Raw genomic sequence first — 18592 nt, forward strand, 5'->3', positions numbered from 1 at the left:
TATAACCCTACGACTTGATGATCAACCTAGATGATATGTTATCATTAGGCTAATTAAGTCTGGAAAACGCACAAATAAAGTTTTTATATGCAATTTTATTGTTAGTTAGTTTAAAATGCATTCAGTAATACTTTCAGTTGCTGCCACGCCCACCACATGTCAGTAGTAGTTCTGCTCGTTGTAGTTGTACAGCGAGTTCATATTGTTGGGCAGAATATAGATGTCCTCGGGGCGCCCATTAAACAGAAAGGGACGCTTCAGAGAGGTCAACTTGGAGTCCTGCTGCGGAGCCGGCAGAGAGGCCAGCCCAAAGCCCTGCTGCTGGGGCGCATGGCCGTAGTTGGTGGCCAGAGGCGGTCTATACGGATTGGTCGGTGTGGGCGGGCGCAAATTGAAGTTGCTCCCATATCCAGGGGTATATGATGCCATATCCCCGGCGGCGCCATTCATCTGATAAATGCCGGAGGGCTTGCCGTTGGCCAGAAAGTTGACGGGCAGATTGAAGACCGAGCCAAAGGTGGAGAACGTGGGCATGGGCTGATAGGTGAGCAGCGGCGAGAAGCTGTTGGCGAACGGGGTCGGTGCCAGGTTGGTGGGCACAAACATGTACGGCGTGGGCGGCAGGCGCACATAGTAAATGGGCGAGTTGCGACCCGCTTGAGCAGCGGGCGGACGACGATCGCCGGCGGCACGCGACATGACCACATCTTCCAGATCGTTGCTGGCGCCCGGGTAGGTCGGATAGAACATGTCTGGGGCTATGTACAGCGGAAAGGGTATCAGCAGCGGCTGTGCATACCCGATAAATGGCAGCATCTTGGGCATGGGCAGAGCCGGCGCAGGCGGCGCCATGTTCTCAAATGGATTTGCTGCGGCGGAGGCGGCGGCAGCTGCTGCTGTATATGGATTCCAAGCAAAGTTCGCTCCAGAGGCTGGCATGCGAGAGTCCTGCTTGAATTCGTGCAGCATCTGATACGAATCATCCTCCTCTTCGCTCTTGATATCCTGCTGCTGCTCTGCTGGCAGCTCCGTCTCATGCGCATACTGCTGCCCAGCTGCCTGTTGCTGCTGCTGCTGCTGCTGTTGCTGCTGCTGCGGCTGCTTCACTTGCGTCTGCTTCTTGACCAGCTGCGACAGATTGGCAGCCTGCGTAGAGCAGATCAGCAGCAAGGACAGCAAAATGCGCAGATTGGCCATGTGAGTTGACATGGCAGCGGCGTTAGCTGCAAGGGTATATAAAGGGTATATAAATTTTATGGAAAATTAATAATTTAAGATCCCATTTAAAAGAGAACAATATTCTCTATAGACTTAAGATCTCAAAAGGCTGATGTTAATGAAGCAAATATTAAGTTGTACTGAGGTTATTTCGTATATCATTAAAAACTATATATGTATGTATATATATATATATATATATATATATATATATATATATATATATATATATATATATATATATATATATATATCTATATATATATATATATATATATATATATATATATATATATATATATATATATATATATATATATTTCAAAAGTAGAGGACCAAAGAGATCCCCTAAAAATCAAATGTAAAATAAAATACAAATTTAATTGTTTTTCTTTTTTCACAGTAAACAAGCATTTGGCAATATCATTTTAAATTCTTTCATATTAAATTTTTCGATGATATATTTGTAGCGCCATGAAAGTTTTTTAATATATTTTATAGAAAATTTCCCTTAATTCACAATTTGTTTAAAAACTATTCACAATATTTTGGCACTGCGTACTTGTAAATCCAAATGAAAAGCTTTTCGAGTACTGAACAGGATTCAGCACAGGAACAGTAGCGAAAGAACGGATGAACTGCACCACACACGTGTTGAACTGGCAATAAGTCTGAGCGCGCTTAGAAGCTGGGCTTTATATTGGCTAAGGCGACACAGACGACGGCGTCGCTGCGCAGGCGCAGAACTGGCCAAGAGGCGAGAGTTGGCCCAAGCAGTTAGAAGCGGGCCAAAAGCTGTCGCTGTGGCTGTCGCTTTTGCTGCTGCTATTGCAGACTCCAGTTGCTATTGTGAGATCGACTGAGGTCGCTCCCAGGTGATAAATCGGCTAATTGCTGGCAGCCCAAACGTTGGCATATGTACATAAATATAATTATAATTACACACAAGTGTCAATGGCCGCTGTGTCAGATGCACATGCAATTGCAGCAAATTAAAAGAGCGAAAGAATAAAGAAGAAATTTAAGCAAAAAGAATATCTGAGAAATGTTAATTACAAGATCGTATGTCTGCATGCCCTGTAACTGACACCCGCGATTATGTATTTTAATTTGTATGACACTGATGACGGCCCCCGGGCTGGGGAGGAAACTGGTGGTGGAGTGTGGTGGAGTCAGTAAGTAGAAGGCTCATTAGTTAACGATATCCAGAAAACAATCTGCTTAGCGCCAAGCTTAAGCACCTGTGTATATCTGTAACTGCAGCAACGCCCCAGTCACGAACAACTGTTGCATAATTGGGCATAATTGTGCGATTACCTCAACCTACGAGCATATGTAAGACTCTACATACAGACATCTGCACTGGCATGGTGTGCATCTTTATTGTGTGCATAATTCTGGGTTTATGCCAGTCATTGAGCTGCCTGTTAAGCCCTTGCCCTAGGCCAAGCTACAACCTGTGAGCAAGAGAGAGAGGGAGAGAAAGGTAGAGGGAGAGTCGGCGTCGTATAATTATGTTGATTTTATAGACAGGCTGATAAACATAGACGGGCGCTCCTTGACTTTTGCACAACTGGGATGCTGTGCTTTGTATTAATAATCTAATATAAATAATTTGTTTATTTGTCAATGCCAGCGGCGTTGGCGTTGGCGCCGGCGCACTGCTCTCCTAAAGATTAGGGCCATAATAAATTACATGGCTAATTAAGCGGCGACTGCTGGCGACTGTAACTGCAACTGGAGACAACCACGCAGATGCAAAGATGCAGATACAGCTAAAGATACCCATGCTACACGTTTGTACTTGAATGCCGCAGATTGTGAAGCGGCTGCTGCTGCTGCTGGTACTGCTACTGCTACTGCTACTGGTAAATGAACGACATCAGTAAGAGAGAGATGGAGAGATAGAAAGAGAGAGAGAGAGGGATGTGTGCATAGTGGCCGCAACAACAATAATGAACGGGTGGTGCTATAATAGAGCCGAGTCAGGCCATGTTAGAGCCAAGCCCGCGCCGCTCAACGCAGGCGACGCGCCAACGTAATTAGCCTTGGAATGTCCTTGTGCACGTGACTATCACCCGACAGCGGGCTTTTTATGCTGCTCCAGCGCAGCGGCAGCAGCAGCAGCAGCAGCTTAAATGCTAAATATAAACACGCGTGCCTGCGCATCATCAAACTTGGGCACACTTTCCTAACGAAGCCGATGTGTCGCACTAGGTGTAAATGCCGGCAATTGGAACGTACATAAAGGCAAACGTAAACGTAAACAACTATCAACTATCAGCTATCAGGCAATAGGGTTCATTAACACCACGACAACGATGGCAACTGTTGACAACTGGACATGCGCATAGTTGGGCCAGTTACTTTCTGAGCTCATCTTCCATCGTCATCATCATGAAGAGCATCATCAACCCATCCGAATCGCAGGCTATTTAAAGTAAACTACTTTTGATTTGTTTACCTTTTTCGGCAAATTTTGGTTGAGCGCATAGGAACTGAAGCTAAAAATGTATACATACATATGTAAATAAATAAATAAATCAAAAACTGGGTCAGCCGGCGGCACGACTGTTTCTATAATATATCAGAGTTATGGATAAAGAAGAACCCCTTTAAGCACCGTGTTCTAAAGTGCTTAAACAAACAATTAGATTCTATGAATAAAATTCACAAAAGTTCTACCTATCTCTGGTATACTCTTTCGCATACACGTTCAGCAAAATAAATAGATTCTATGAAAAAATACACATGCGTTCAGCCTTTCTCTGGTATACTCTTTCGAATATACACACGGCAAAATAAATAAATTCTACGAATCAAAATCACAAAAGTTCTACCTATCTCTGTTATACTCTACCAAATAAACAAACAACAATATAATGAAAATTATTATCATGATGTATGGGCCTCTGTTGTATTAAAACACTTTCGTGATAGCAAAAACTGAGTTTGTTATTGAATTACGAAACTGATTACTATGCAACTCTGTTCGTGTAGTGTACAAGAGCTAGAGTTGACCTCTGTTGCCGAATAATTAAGCACTTAGACCTCACTCCAGAAACCACAAAACACGCGCCACCACTTGGCTACTTTCTTTAACCCAAACAGTTGATTTTTGTATGTGCTGTCCAGGCGTTCACTCAGCCGAATAAACAAACACATTTATTGGTTTTATAATTCTTTCGGCATTTTATTGACATAATTATTGTTTGATTACTCACAACAAACAATCACGCTTTCATGGAGCTAAGAACTCTCATTGGGCTGGCGGCTGGCAACAAGACGAGGTGGCCGAGTGGTTAAGGCGTTGGACTGCTAATCCAATGTGCTCTGCACGCGTGGGTTCGAATCCCATCCTCGTCGCACTTGGTTTTTTGTCCAATTCTTTTAATTTGCAAATTGCAATTAATTATAATTGTATTGCAATGCATTTTTAATGAACTTTTCTAATTCATTAATAACACGTATTGTAATGAATTATTTATTTAAATGTTTTGACGTCATATCAAAAAAATACAAACCGACGAGGATGGGATTCGAACCCACGCGTGCAGAGCACATTGGATTAGCAGTCCAACGCCTTAACCTCTCGGCCACCTCGTCATATGCGACCTTCGCGACCAGTTCATTACTTGATGAACAGCTTGAATAAATAGCAAGCAGTGCAGGGTTTATGTATTTACATTAATATTAAATATTTACATGCGTTTTTGCTTCTTAGTTCCTATTTTAATACTAAAATCAAATTTTGTGATTTTTAAATAAAAGCACCCTTATTTTGAGCAGTAGAATTTACTGACACAGTATCAATTGTTTACTGCTTGCATGCTACTGATTATATTGCACTGCTTGACACCCAATTGCACTGCTTCAGAGATAAATAATTTCGTTCTCGGCAATTATAACTAGTAGAATCTTAGAATTACCCTTGACACGTGACGAGGTGGCCGAGTGGTTAAGGCGTTGGACTGCTAATCCAATGTGCTCTGCACGCGTGGGTTCGAATCCCATCCTCGTCGAAAGACTTTTTTGCTATTTTTCAAAGCTATTTTTAGAATGAACTACCAACAATATGTATTGACACCTACTTTGATTATTTTATGGAAGGCAAAAAGCAGCTAAATTAACTTTCAATACATAAGCCAATAGCTGCTACATAGTTTTAAATCGCTTTACAAGGCGAGATGTTTATCTTATTTCAATTGAATCTTAAGTTTTTATGGCCACTCTTCTGCGCCACAGGGTACGTTTAATGGCCAGTCTGGGTAGTTATATAAACGAAATGGGAAAAGATACATTGATAACAAGTTAAGTGTCAACAAGATGTGGATATGGATGTGAATGTGGGGAAGCTGCTTAGTAAGTGTATTCGCTAGAATCTCCTAAGTTTATTGACTTTGACCCAAGATATTGTCGTTTGGTTCAAGGTCGCCGTCTCGGCGAGCACAAGCGGGAATCCACAATAATTGGGAAGAAGTTTGTGGACGTCGACGCATGTACTTAAGCCGACAAGAAGAAGAAGAAGAAGAAGAATAGCAATAACTAATATACAATAACAACATTAAAAGACAATTGAAATAATAATCTTCGGTGTTGCGGTTTGAAGTTGTAAAAAGCGCTGAAGCAATTAAATTCATTTGGAATGATTTCTTTTTCATTCATTTGCGGCGACTAATTATTCCATTTAATACAATTGCCACTATGGCAAGAGTAGTATATAAATATAGTAAAAAATGTATAAAATGTTTGCCATTGTTTATTTTCGCCAAACTGACTTTCAACCGATAAAACATATTTCTTGTTCGTTAATTGCGAAAAACCGTAGAAGTTTTGTGGCTACATTTTCTGCCTACTCCTCCACTCCACCTGGCGACGTGTGGAAATCTCCTGCAATTATAAATCAGCAAAGGCCATAAAACTTAACTATCAATCGTTTGCTCCAATTGTCAGGAAATTGGAAAGTTTTGTGTTTATAGTGCGGATATAAAGCAAGCAATAGAGATATAGCGCTCAAATCGTAAATAAGGCTATCCGATGTGGGTGGTGTGAAAGCGACTACCACGTAAAGATAGATCCGTCTGTATGCCACAGGAATTGATCAGCACTACGATTAAATCAATATTACACGATCGAATGACTGCTTGACTTGAATCAGCTTCCACTTAACTCAATATGCAGCAGCCTAGTTTTAACTGCGATCCAAGCCCAGTGCAGGGCACGCTTCGGCGCCCAGTTTAACCTTTTTGCTTGTGGTCACTTGGCACTTTCACAAAAAAAGTGCAAAAAACAGCAGCAAAGTAGTAATAATAATAATAACATAAATAAATATGGTAGCTGTCAGGCATAGAATGATTGACTTTTGTATACCCTGTAAAATATGTATTGATTTTTATATTTTTGTTAATGTATAGTAATTATTTTTAATGCATTTTTCATACAATATAATCTATGGTCTTAAAATTCAGATTTTATTTAAATATTTTATTTCAACTGGTTTCATTTCTATATTTAGCTATCGTAGATCTCTGCATACCTTTCCATACAAACATTGTGTTTGTACGGCTGCAGATGAAACGGCGCTTATTTTCCTTTCGTTGCATTTCCTTTCGTCTGCTCTACAAATATTTAACTTTCAACGAAAGTCAGAGTCAAAGCAATCGCCATCCAGTGCTGACCCCAATCTTGTGCAAGAAATTACTCAGAAAAATGCACACAAAAACAGATGGGACGAGATTTTTAGCATTGCATAAGACGCCAACCGCGATGACAACTTCATTCCGAGTGCACAGCGCGAAAGCCGGGTGGCAATTAAATGGCTGTGGCCGCATGCCAAGCGCCTCAAAATCAAAATCAAGCCAAGAGACAAAGGCCAGTTAGGCGGCTGAATCAGCTTGATCGTGCGCCAGCGAATGGGTTTAATGAACTTGCCAATTTATCGACAATAAAATGTGAAACTACATATAATTAGGTACAAACACACACACACACACACATGTACACATTCCTCCATACATATTTATAGCACACAATTCAAGAGTGACGTCGAGATGGCCTTAACCTCAGCCATGGGTGGGTGTTCCAGCCATCAACTTGTACTCTGACTAATGCTAATGAAAACGTTAGCCACATAAATGGCCAATGTTCTAGACTGTCAGAGTGAAACAGTTGTTTGAAGACCATTTTTTAATGCACTACTTTAAACACGCGATCGCCTAAGTCAGCCCCATCTGTCTGGCTGTCCGTCCGAGCTTCTTGATTAGTTCGTCTAGAGCAAAGTCTTGGTATCTGCCATCGCCATCGCCATCGCCTTTGCCAACGTCATTGTCATTGTCTCGTGCTTCGGACTATCTATCTATATTGCTTCCGTCAGCATTAAACATATGAGTTTTAACAATTCCCAGCTTAGCTCACACGAATCGCTAGATGGAACTGATGCAGATATATGATATATCAGAGCTACACTGTCTGGCTGTCTCTGGCTCTCGTTCGTGATTTGTGTTGTCTAATCGTTAACAATTATGCCAGCGCCAGATAGAACTTGTTGTTCTTGTACTTGTACTAAGCTGCGTGCAGTTGGCTAGATTAGACTCTGCAGCCATCGAGCGGGTACATACATATATACATATATAAATTCGTTCGAGTTGCTGGAGCTACTGAGGGAGCTGCTGCTGCTGCTGCTGCTATGCGAGAGTTTACGCACTTCAACACACACTTTTGCATGTGTACATTGGCTACGCGTAATTGCTGAAAAGGGGAAGCCAGATGCTGTCGATGCTGTCGATGATGACGGTGCTGTTGGTGCTGCTGGTGCTGCCATGGCACGGCTAATTAATATTTAAAGGTGTTTTGATTGCCAGTCCACTGTGACCGGGAGCTTGCTCTGGCATAGGTAAACAAATGGCAAATGATATATTTGCGGTTATGTCATTTGTTTGCGCTGAGCACAGACAGCACTAAAATGGAAATTAAAATAAAAGAAAAGGTTGCGCTTTAATTAGATAGGCGCTCAGATACCACATCCAAACACATGTAATTTCTGTGGCTAGAAACGTTGGCCAATTAGTGTTCGCTTCAGTTGGTGAAAGATGAGAAAGTGCTGGGTGCTATTAATGTATGTACATGGGGCAAACGAAGTTTACATAACGCCCGACAAAAGCACTTTTGAATGTTGTTTTTATCATTTTAATTAGTGGCCATAAAACTAGGTAGCAGCTAGCAGCTAGCAGCTTTTAGCCAGCTAGCGACTTAGACCAAAAGAAATGGAAGTTGGCTATCAATTTTGCTAATCATAGACGACTTCCCACCGGAGACTGGGTCAGAGTTTGGAAGTCAACTTCCACAATGGTCAAAAAGGTCAACCAAGCGGGCCACTAACCTGGCCAAAAGCACACAAGAAACAGACAAGAAAGAGAGATAGAGAGATACAGAGAGAGAGAGAGAGAGAAACGTCAACACATCACGCAATGACATTTAAAATGAGCTCGAGTAGCGCCTGTGGCGCCAATAGTTGAATGAAAAGTAGCAACAACAAAAAAACCCTTTAAGCGGCACACGCACAGGTTCAGCTTCAGTTGCAGCTCCAGCTCCAGCAGCAGCTCCAACCTCAGCTTCAGGTATGTGGCATGCGGTGGCCTGTCAATAACAACCTGATTTGCACAATAGCTTCGTGTTACCCAGCAGCCTTTGTTGTCGTAGGTTCATTTGTAACTAATTTGTGCACAAATCGGAAAGACAAAAGCCTCGCAGACTGTAGCCCAGATAGCCATAGATAGCTAGCCACACTAGAGGTACTAGAGCCTCGGCTGCAGCTGACAGCTGACAGTTGCCAGGTTGGTAATTTAATCAAAAACTAAGTACATGAGTGGCCGGCTGATGATATAGAGTTTCCTTGCTCTGACACTTTCCAACTGGCGGCGTCCCCGCTCTTGGCAATTGAAATGGATCAATTCGCCTAGGCAGGCGGCCTCTTGAATTTGTCAGCCAAGCAAGGCAAAAGCTAGACGAAGCAACGCAAACGAGGTAAGGCAAAACCCGCAAAGTGCAATGGCAAACTGTAACAGTAAGCGGGCAAACAATAAACTGGCAAATTGATGCACTTCGTTCGGCTGGCTCATCATCGAGATCGTGTCGGACCTCACACACATCGATACGAGTTGAGCCCAGCCGGCACGCTCACACTCAAGCAGCTCCAAGTCGATGACGTCGCACCTCCACGATGACGACGACGACGACGGCGACGAAAACAGCAGCCGACGACGCTGACTGCGGCAGCAAAGTGATTTCGGTTTTAAGAAGAATGAAAGAAAGAAAAAAAAAACAAATTACACACAGTCCGCAGATCTCATTTATTTGCCGCTCTTCGAGGCGTTCACAACGTGAAAAGCAAACGCTGCGCGCCAAGCAACTTGTAGACTTGACGATTTTGAATCGGGAATCGGAAACATTGTGCCAGGAGGAGCAGCAATTGTATAAAGCGTGCATCGAGTCGTGATCATAAAATACTTGTCAAACAATTTACAGCTTCCAGAAGCAAAAGTCAATAAAAGTTTTCAAATTAAAATATTGAAGCGTCATCTTGCTATATAATTTATGCACATATTTCAAATTTCCCAACAAGGACAAGGACACTCGATAGTCATTAACGGCTCATCACGTTGGCAAATAAATTCAGTAAATATTATAAACAGCTTCTGCTGCCGCTGGAATCAACGACGCGCCTTTTAAAGTGAGTGCAATTTGAATAAATGCCCGTGAATTGATCATTTTCGATTTGCATAAGCAAAACACAGTTGTTTGTGCAGTTGACAGCTGCTGAGAAATTTATTAATTAAGCATTTTATTCACAAACATGACATCGCTGGCCAGTTCGTTGCCTAAGTCTTTCGTTTTCCCTCCGTATTCGCGGATTGTGACTTAATTAGTCGGGTTCAACAAATGATATAGGCATAAAACAAAGACGACCTTGACTGGTTAAAGTATGATAATAAAAACTACGACTATTACTCCAATGGAGAAGAATTTAGAATGTTCAGTGGATACATCATTAGCCAGCAGCAAAGTGACAGAGCCAAACACATGTTGATTAATCTTCTGGAAAATTACAATTTTTTTTTTTTGCAACTTTAGTTGACTGTGAAGATTTCCAATTTCATATTGATCAGCTCTGTTATCTGCGTAACTATCTCTGATGAATGATCATTCAGCTAGCTAGCTGAACTTTTGATATCAAATTACGTTGACTAAACGCTGGAACACTCCCACCACCTGCCAAAAGTCTGAAGAAAGTTTAAAAGGCGTTTTGCCATTTTTTTTTTCTTTTTTTTCTGATCATATTTCATGCGGGCGTCTCGCACTGCAGCAGTTCGGTTGACCAGCTAATTATTGGCGAACTTTCTGCGATTTATCAATTTCCGAAGTTCGTCGGCAAGGTCAATAGAGGGCGCCACATGCCATGGCAATGTTCGTTAGAATCGCCGACGGCGAATTTCGCTGGAAACTAGATATAAAATCAATAGCAAATAGATAAATGATAGATAATGCTAAGACCAGCTTATTTATGATACAGCTGCTTTAATTTGCATAATCAGGCAGTTTGGGGGCGCAACCTTTCTGCCCCAAACTTGTTAGCATTATCGCGCCTGTCTCGATGCTTAATTGATGCCGTTTAGTCTGCGCCAATTGCCGCCGATTTTATTTGGATAGTTTTTTTTTTATCTGTTTCTTTTTTTTCGCTTTATTTATTGATCAATTTATTTTTACTTACTCATTAATCACTCAGGCGTTGAAATGCGCCGCCAGATGGCGCTCGCCATGCTCATTAGCGTAATTGCTCAGCGGGCGTCGACAGCGACAGCGACGGCGACGACGACGCCGGCGTCCAACGTCTTGGTCCGCGTTTTGATTAGCGTGCATTAAATGCTTTCATTTAAGTAAATCAAATCGAGAGTCTCGAAATCTGTTTTGTTTCTTCGCTTTGCGTCTGGAACGTGAGAAACTTTACAATCAGATTTCAGCAACAAAATATTTCATGCTTTGATGCGCACAGCCGATTTATTTATTATTCGAATTATTCGGCATTTGTGACTTGCAAAATTGAAAAGCAAAATACACAACACACACACACGCACAGAAAAAAAAAAACAATCAAATGCTTGCCATTGCTCGACTTAACTCTATTATTCATATTTTGGTAGCCATTAGCAGTCCATCAATCATGGCCCGAAACAATTGCGATTCGAGTGCAGGGCGTGGGCGCCTGATCCCCAACTTGTGGACACATTTGTACAATTGCCTTGACATACATACATACATACATATATATGTATTTATTTAGGTGCTTAATGGTCTCCACTTCCCTCTTTCTCTTTTTCATCTCTTTTAACAGCATGCCATCTTTGTCTTCCCTACTGGCGCTGCTCGCCCTGGTTACGCCCAGCCTAGCGGGCACCTACTCCTACAGCATGCGCGGCACAGACGCTGTCGGCCCAGTCAGCGGCACGCCCCCACGTCCGGTCAACAAACTGTTGGTGCAATCACCCAAGCTGGACAATGTCTATATGGACTATTTGGTAACATCGCGTCCACTCAACCTGCGCAAATACAACAAGAACGGCAGCAAAACGAAGAAGACCAAGAAGGACTCGAAAATCTATTTCATAGCCATACCCCCACTGCCGTATCGCTATATACCCGGCGTTGGCTACGACTATCAGCCCATGAAAATCAAGCCCATTCTGGAGGAGGTGCCCAGCCCAGTGAGCACGACCACGACGACTACGACAACGTCGCCCAGGCCAACAACAACAACAGCAGCTCCAGAGACTACGCCCGTCACGCAGAGCAAGCTGCTGCGCGTCCAGCATCGCAAGGACTACTATTTCAATGGACGTCCCTTCCGACTGCAAGTGGCGCATGCCGATCACAAATCCGCCCTGACGCCCCTTAATCTTAAGTCCAAGTTCTACTACAATAAAAACATTATTTATTAATTCAATGGACGCGCGACTTTTGTTTTAAAATATCAGATTTCAATGAGCTGTTTCGGTCATTCGCTCGGAGGTCTTGAAAGGTCTCTTATTTGGCTGGATAGACGAATAGATGGAATATAGAAGTTAGATTGGATAGAAGATTGATAAGGAGAAGAATAGAAGAAGGTTTCGCATTAAATTTATATACATGCGGAATACACAGCAGATAATAGATAAAAGATAGAAATTTGATTTAGAAAGTAAATTTATAAAATATAGAAGCTTTATCTAACAAAGGATAGATAGATATATAAGTATGTAGATAGATAGTTATACATATATAGAGAGAACTAGTGATTCCATTAAATATAAATGTTGAAAGTCCCTTTACACATTTTCAAGATATATTTACATAAACTATATATATACCTATATGAAATTATTTTTATATCGAATATTTTTGGCAAGCCAAACCATTTAAAAGATTTGCAAATACATTTGTATTATGCTCATCATTTTATCTACCCCGTATAGACCAGTTGCAAATGACCCTTAATAGACATCATTATTTCATAGCCAATCATGATCGCTTGCGGAATGCCTTCCAGCACACGCATACACACATACCTGGGTATATACACATATACAATCTGAAGAGAATTAAGCAAGACAAAACTTAAAAAGCATTTAGTAAAAGTAATTACTGTCGGCATTCACCCAGCTATCGTTCGAATGTTGTGCAATAAATAATGAAATGATAACAACTCGCAGATTCATTTTATTGCTAATAACCGAATATTCAGATGTGTTATGATACGGAATTTGGCCAACAATCAAATAGGGCCGATCAGAAAAACTTCTGCGGAGCTTTCACTCCGGACTAAGCCAATGAAATAACTCATTTTGTAAATCAAATTCATTTAAATACAGCAACAACAACGACAACAAAATGCGTGAGAAAAGTCAGTGCTCAATTAAATAATAAACGGTAAGAAACAAAAACGCTGCCTAACGGGAAAATGTGGCACGTTGCCACAACAGGGTGCCAAGCAACTGATTTATTGAACAAATCAATTCCCATACCCCCAACAACCTCGCCCAACAGCAGTCTCATTGAAGGGCCCAACACACACTCACACACACGGAGAGACAGAGAGAAACCCAGCAGGCAGACTGTTTTATGAACTCAGTTCGAGAAAAGAAACATATCAATATATATATATAAATATACTTTAGTCAGTTGGAAGATCGTCAAGATGAGCGAGAAGGAGTTCTTGCCGACAACCGTCTGCAATATGCAGCTCAATGTACCGCCTAGTCAGCGTCCCATAGTGCGCTCGGTTTGTGGCCCAGACTATCAGCCACGCAGCACTGAATCGGTTCAATCGGCCATCAGCATGGAGCCCCAAAATGTGACCGTTAAGTTCTGCATAGCGCCGGACAAGTTGATTGCCCAGGTCTATCCCAACTGCATGACCATGGCCGAGGTTAAGCAGGATATAGCGCGTCGATTTGAGGTGGATCCGATGATGCTGCTCATCAAGCAGGAGGGTAGCCTGATCTGCAATACGGTGCCCATATATGCGACCATTTCGGACGAGTTTGGCATACACAAATTCGATCTGGAGCTTGCACAGAAGCCAAAAGTCGACGAATGCGATCCTACACCCAAATTAAGTCTGCGCGTTTACTACGAGTGAGTAGCAAGAGGCGCCTCTAATATGATATATCTAATGATCCGGTAATGATCTATGCAGAAAATACCGCTTGCCCGACTATTTGACTGTGCACATTTCTGGCGAGGATACGGAGGACGGGCAGCCTAAGAATATTGTGGTCGAGATCGAGAACTCGGCAATCGAGAAGCCCTTCTTGTGCGGCTACCAGGATACGAAAACTGGCAAAGAATATCTGGATGCCTTTACACAAACCGGTCCATACTTTGACAAGTGGAAGTATAAGCGCTATCGTACACGCGACACCCAAACCTGGGAGCACAAGGAAAAGATTTTGGTAAGCCATTGAAGACATTCCTTTAGAAGCATATTCTCCACTAAGCCCATTGCATTGCCTATTGTAGAATACAGCCCATGAGCAGTCGGTGCAATGTTACCTGGATAAAATCAACATCAGATACGAGTCGACGGCCACAGATTTTGAGATCATACCTGGAAAATATCAAACATACGCGCAGATAGAACGTGCCGAGCATAAGCTCAAGAAGATTCTACTTATACAGCGCAACTGGCGGCGCTGGATACTCTGGAAATATATACATCTGCGTGCCGCGGAGTATAGGTACGTAGGGCTAAGTGAGTTTATTAAAAGATCTTTTGATCATTATCGCCAGCGTGCATTCTCAGACGTCTGGTGAAAAATCGCCTGGATGAGGACGAGCGTTACGAGAAGTGCGTGGAGCAGCGAGTGGAACGCAATAAAAAAATCAAACAGTTTCCACGCACCAACGATGACTTTGACTTGCTCTTTGCCGAAATCTCACGCTGGAAGCGGGCTGAACTCAAGCGCATTGCAGCCAACTATGAGGGACCTGCTCGCATATCCGAGGTGAACATTCTGCTGGACAAGGAGATTAGCTTGCTCAACGGTGTGGAGCGTCAGCGTCGACTCGTTCACATGGCCATGGAGGACTTCCGCAACGACCAGCTCTTAAAGAAAATGGGCAAGCCGATCGAATGGATTGGCTACAATGATACGAAAATACACATGGACTTGTTGCGTACGCAGCGTGTGCGATTTCTAACTGAGATCTACAAGGATCTGCGCAAAACGGATGATAAGGAGAAGCGTCTGGAGCTGTTGGGACGTGTCATGCAGTTGGTGGCCGAAGAGTCCTGCTTTCCCAACTTCGCTGAGGTAAATCTAAGGCATTGAACTGTGATTGATTTGCTATAAGTGCTATAATTTGTAGCTTTTTGATCTGTTCGACCGGGAGAGGAACTTGCTGCTCTATACCAAGTCGTGCGATGTGGAGATCCTACGCAAACGCCAGAACATATTATTCTTTGAGCTGATTAAATTTCAGAAGAATGGCATACCAGACAGTAAGTAACCAACGATTAGCAGATGTCGGAGCATTTAACTATATATCTCGCCCACAGAGGTGCCCTCACGCATGTGCATCGTCTGCAAGAAGGTCAAGCCGTATGCAGACTTCGCAATCCGCACGCGCCAGAGTCACGTGGACACTTGCAAGCATTGCTATTACCTGAAGGTGAGCTGCCTCATCTGCTTGACTTTATTGCTAATGCGAATTCCTTTCAGCTGGTGGCCACAGAGAATAATGTATATCAGTCGATTCTACGCTGTATTCAGCGCGACGAGCGCAAACGCAAATGCGCCTCATCCTTTGCCTTTGTCATTCAGCAGGACGATGTGCGTCATTTGATAGACAAAATCTGGCATGGTCATTCGGCGCTGAGCAAGTCGGAGAATCTAAATGAATTGCGGTAAGCATTCTCTTAAAATGTGAATTAATTGAATTATCGCACTTAACACACATTTCGTTAGTTTACCTCGCTGGAATAAGAGCGACGATTGGTCGCCATGGAACTGCATTTGCCTGACAGAGCGTGAAACGCGCGATCATTACAAGATCGAGGACCTAGAAAAGGTCTACGATCCCAAGTTCATACTGCATGTGGCCAATAGTCATATGCTGGCACGCAATCTATTCCACACGCTCGCTGCTGTTGCCACTGAGTTCCAGGAGACAGGACTGTGGTGGAAGGTGGGCATGAACAAGCAACGCAGCAGCAAATTGGATAGAGAGTAAAGCAAGAGCACGCAAAACAAAAAACAAAAACAGTTACTTTATCAAATTAAAAGTTTTATCGGGGCATATTACAACAAGTCTACTTACGGCAATTGTATATTTTCTCTTATGCAGTTATTTGATTGTTTTTATAAGACTACAATAATCAAACAATTCAAATTTTGATAAAAGGAGCAACTTTCTATAACTGATATTATTTACTAACGATAGCCTTAAACTTCGCCTCCAGATACTGAACGCGCTTCAGCAATTTGTCACTGGTGCTGAACTCGCTGTGGGGCACAGGTATAATTTGATAGCCACTCCTTTCCAGCAGATCGAACGCTAGATTCGTTGGGCCGCTGGCACTACGATGCGTTCCGTGGCATATGTCATGGAAATCAACTACCATTAGGGCGATCCTAAAAGTATAATATACCGAATATGAAACCAAGCTCATAATTAGATCACATTTAGTAATAATTACTTAATAGCATCAGCACTCTGACTGTCCAGGGGAAGGGGGTTACGTTTTGCATCAAACTGGCACACCGCATCTAAAATTTAAATTTTAATTACTTTAGAGCAAAACCATTCTAAATTTTATACTTTGACATACCAATTAGGAATCCCATTTTGCTGTCGACCGAACTCTGCACATGATTTACGGCAGGCAACAGGCTCTTTAACGCGTCGAGCATTCCGTTGACAAGAATCTGTTTGGACTTCGTGTGCGCCATAGGAACATCATAGGCTGGACTATCGGCTGGCAGCAAAGCACCCTTATAGCCGGTTAGGCATAATTGCGCATAACTATTTAGATTCAGTAGCCTCATCTTGGATGTTGGCGTAAAGACCGCCTTATCACTCTCCAATTTAGTCAGAAATTCCGTGCTGAAAGTTGAAACCAATTAGTTAAGTTAATTTTAAGCCAAACTCTTGTAAGTCCAACCTCAGCACCGAATCTATCTGACTGTGTTCCACTATACCCAGCAGTGTCAGTGACCAAACATAGTTCAGCCAATCCGATTGCTTGGTGAAATCCTCACGGACAATTGATTTCGCCAGCTTATTACGCACATCCTCCAAATTTGCACTCTTGAAGTTAAGCAGCGCCGATGTTAGGAAATAAGCGCTCAGATCCTGAGGTCGACAAATTTCACTATTCTTCAGCAGCCACTGCGTCAACGATTCCAATATGTCTGTAAAGTGTACTGTGTAATTTCTGTAAACGGTGGATGGTGTTTAGCACATACCTAGATCCCGATAACGCATTATGCCCAGACTGGTCAGCACGGAGCCGACAACGGCCGATTTCTCAGTATTCTTTGGCAGAGCGGCCTGCACATCAGCACAAACTTTTGCACCGAGCACAGAGTCTTGAAAGTTTAAAGTGGACATGGCATACAGAACGTCAGCAGCTTGCTTCAGATCTAATGGATCTGATGAACTGCTAATGTTAAACGCTAGTGAGCGCAGCAAAGGAGTACTACGGCGTTTACGTTGCGCGAGGGTGCTCATCACTTTCACCATTTGGGGAAGACTTATGCTAGCTATTAGCTTCGCTGCTTCATCATCCCCAGCTACACCAAGAACCGTGTTGAGGTCGTCGGTGCGAAAGCCAGAAATGCGTTTGTTGGAGTTGTTCGTGCCACTTCCAGTGCCATTTTTTTTGCCATTGGCTTCATTCTTTGGCGTGGTGCGGCCTAGCATTCGACAAACACGCAAAAATCTTGAATCGTTTTCAAATTCAGATATTTTCACGCGATTGATGGTACTCCATTCGGCTAGTATGGACACAATCTTCAGAGCGTGTTTACGTGAAAATGCGTTATTGTTTTCGGTTATGGCCAACAGACCATTAACAGTTTTAGCATTGATGATCCGTTCATCTATATTATTAACGGCTTGCGTAGAGCTTGAGTTGTTCGTTGTTGCTTTTCCAGTGGTTTCGTTTTCGTTTCTTAACGATTCAAATGCTGCAGCAACCATACCTTTAAATTAATCAATTAAATTATAAAAAGAAACTCATTAGATAACCATATTTGTACACACCCGAAACCTTTGGCTTCTTAGCACTCAAATCCGTTGGCGCCGTACGCACTTCAGCCTCTTCAGCGGCACCTGATCCCACTCCTTGTCCATTACTAGCCGCCGTTGCAAGTGCCGCGCTCGCCGCACGTGCGTTACTGCTGTATCTTGCGCCCCGGTATATCTGTACGACAATGCTGCCGGCAAATCGCTGTAGTCCCAACATTTTCACTTATATTCCTTGTGTATCCGTGGAGTGCTGGCGGCTAATCCTCACGCTGTAAGACCAATGGAGTTTACATAACCTTTTTGTTTACATTTTTTTGCTTAAAATACTCAGTCCGTTCGGAAACGGTCCGATGACAACAGGTGTTGTATCACAGAAAATAGCTAAATATTATTGTCATGATCCATTATTAATTTATTTTAAGGAATTATTACGTTATTATTTCCAAAGTTCTGCAGCTCCACAGATGACGGCAACGGCAGCCTGGTCCAGTGTTGTAAAATATTCTTATTGGCAACATATCGGTATGAAAGGTATTATATCGATACTTATCAAATATCGAATTTGTACCACCGATACCACCATTCACATTCA

The 18592-nt window shown here is 42.6% G+C and overlaps 4 protein-coding genes and 3 non-coding genes across 9 annotated transcripts; 4 read left to right on the forward strand and 3 right to left on the reverse strand.

Moving 5' to 3' along the window:
* Positions 1-75: 75 nt before the first annotated feature.
* LOC108659946 (uncharacterized) lies at positions 76-2007 on the reverse strand. The gene is made up of 2 exons (XM_018113132.3): positions 1781-2007; positions 76-1223 (listed from the first exon to the last, which is right to left on the reverse strand). Exon 2 carries the CDS (start codon positions 1207-1209, stop codon positions 160-162), a length of 1050 nt encoding a protein of 349 aa, XP_017968621.1. The 5' UTR covers positions 1210-1223; positions 1781-2007; the 3' UTR covers positions 76-159.
* Positions 2008-4502: 2495 nt separating this feature from the next.
* On the forward strand, positions 4503-4584 carry TRNAS-GCU (transfer RNA serine (anticodon GCU)). The gene has a single exon. It is a non-coding gene; the product is annotated as a tRNA-Ser (tRNA).
* A 158-nt stretch (positions 4585-4742) lies between these two features.
* TRNAS-GCU (transfer RNA serine (anticodon GCU)) lies at positions 4743-4824 on the reverse strand. The gene has a single exon. It is a non-coding gene; the product is annotated as a tRNA-Ser (tRNA).
* A 334-nt stretch (positions 4825-5158) lies between these two features.
* On the forward strand, positions 5159-5240 carry TRNAS-GCU (transfer RNA serine (anticodon GCU)). Its single transcript has one exon. It is a non-coding gene; the product is annotated as a tRNA-Ser (tRNA).
* A 4187-nt stretch (positions 5241-9427) lies between these two features.
* Positions 9428-12214, forward strand: LOC108659055 (uncharacterized). Of its 2 annotated transcripts, none has more exons than XM_018111782.3 (2): positions 9428-9946; positions 11606-12214. In XM_018111782.3, the coding sequence occupies exon 2, from the start codon at positions 11607-11609 to the stop codon at positions 12207-12209; it is 603 nt and encodes a 200-aa protein (XP_017967271.1). In that variant the 5' UTR covers positions 9428-9946; position 11606; the 3' UTR covers positions 12210-12214. The 2 variants fall into 2 exon arrangements, with proteins under 2 accessions (XP_017967271.1, XP_089121591.1); XM_089265465.1 differs by lacking the exon at positions 9428-9946 and adding an exon at positions 9972-10196.
* A 1145-nt stretch (positions 12215-13359) lies between these two features.
* Positions 13360-16073, forward strand: LOC108659048 (IQ motif and ubiquitin-like domain-containing protein). Its single transcript, XM_018111771.3, has 8 exons — positions 13360-13884; positions 13946-14201; positions 14269-14486; positions 14552-15062; positions 15118-15250; positions 15308-15420; positions 15471-15655; positions 15717-16073. Exons 1-8 carry the CDS (start codon positions 13445-13447, stop codon positions 15979-15981), a joined length of 2121 nt encoding a protein of 706 aa, XP_017967260.1. The 5' UTR covers positions 13360-13444; the 3' UTR covers positions 15982-16073.
* On the reverse strand, positions 16015-18557 carry LOC108659051 (FAST kinase domain-containing protein 4). 2 transcript variants are annotated; one of them, XM_018111773.3, is made up of 7 exons: positions 18433-18557; positions 18016-18269; positions 17217-17954; positions 16913-17162; positions 16580-16854; positions 16448-16517; positions 16015-16382 (listed from the first exon to the last, which is right to left on the reverse strand). In XM_018111773.3, exons 2-7 carry the CDS (start codon positions 18215-18217, stop codon positions 16175-16177), a joined length of 1743 nt encoding a protein of 580 aa, XP_017967262.1. In that variant the 5' UTR covers positions 18218-18269; positions 18433-18557; the 3' UTR covers positions 16015-16174. The 2 variants fall into 2 exon arrangements, with proteins under 2 accessions (XP_017967262.1, XP_089112387.1); XM_089256261.1 differs by having other exon boundaries at positions 18328-18476.
* Between the last annotated feature and the right edge of the window lie 35 nt (positions 18558-18592).

This window comes from Drosophila navojoa, chromosome 2 (genome assembly GCF_054131105.1).
Source record: "Drosophila navojoa isolate 15081-1374.11 chromosome 2, UAZ_NAV_1.0, whole genome shotgun sequence".
NCBI lineage: Eukaryota > Metazoa > Arthropoda > Insecta > Diptera > Drosophilidae > Drosophila > Drosophila navojoa.

Coding starts and splice junctions, on each gene's coding strand:
- LOC108659051 (XM_018111773.3), bottom strand. CDS start 18,217: ATGTTGGGACTACAGCGATTTGCCGGCAGCATTGTCGTACAGATATAC. Junction 16,518..16,579: donor CAAAATGGGATTCCTAATTG/GTATGTCAAAGT, acceptor TTTAAATTTTAG/ATGCGGTGTGCCAGTTTGAT. Junction 16,383..16,447: donor CAGAGTGCTGATGCTATTAA/GTAATTATTACT, acceptor TTATACTTTTAG/GATCGCCCTAATGGTAGTTG.
- LOC108659946 (XM_018113132.3), bottom strand. CDS start 1,209: ATGTCAACTCACATGGCCAATCTGCGCATTTTGCTGTCCTTGCTGCTG.
- LOC108659048 (XM_018111771.3), top strand. CDS start 13,445: ATGAGCGAGAAGGAGTTCTTGCCGACAACCGTCTGCAATATGCAGCTC. Junction 13,885..13,945: donor AGTCTGCGCGTTTACTACGA/GTGAGTAGCAAG, acceptor TGATCTATGCAG/AAAATACCGCTTGCCCGACT. Junction 14,202..14,268: donor AGCACAAGGAAAAGATTTTG/GTAAGCCATTGA, acceptor TGCCTATTGTAG/AATACAGCCCATGAGCAGTC.
- LOC108659055 (XM_018111782.3), top strand. CDS start 11,607: ATGCCATCTTTGTCTTCCCTACTGGCGCTGCTCGCCCTGGTTACGCCC.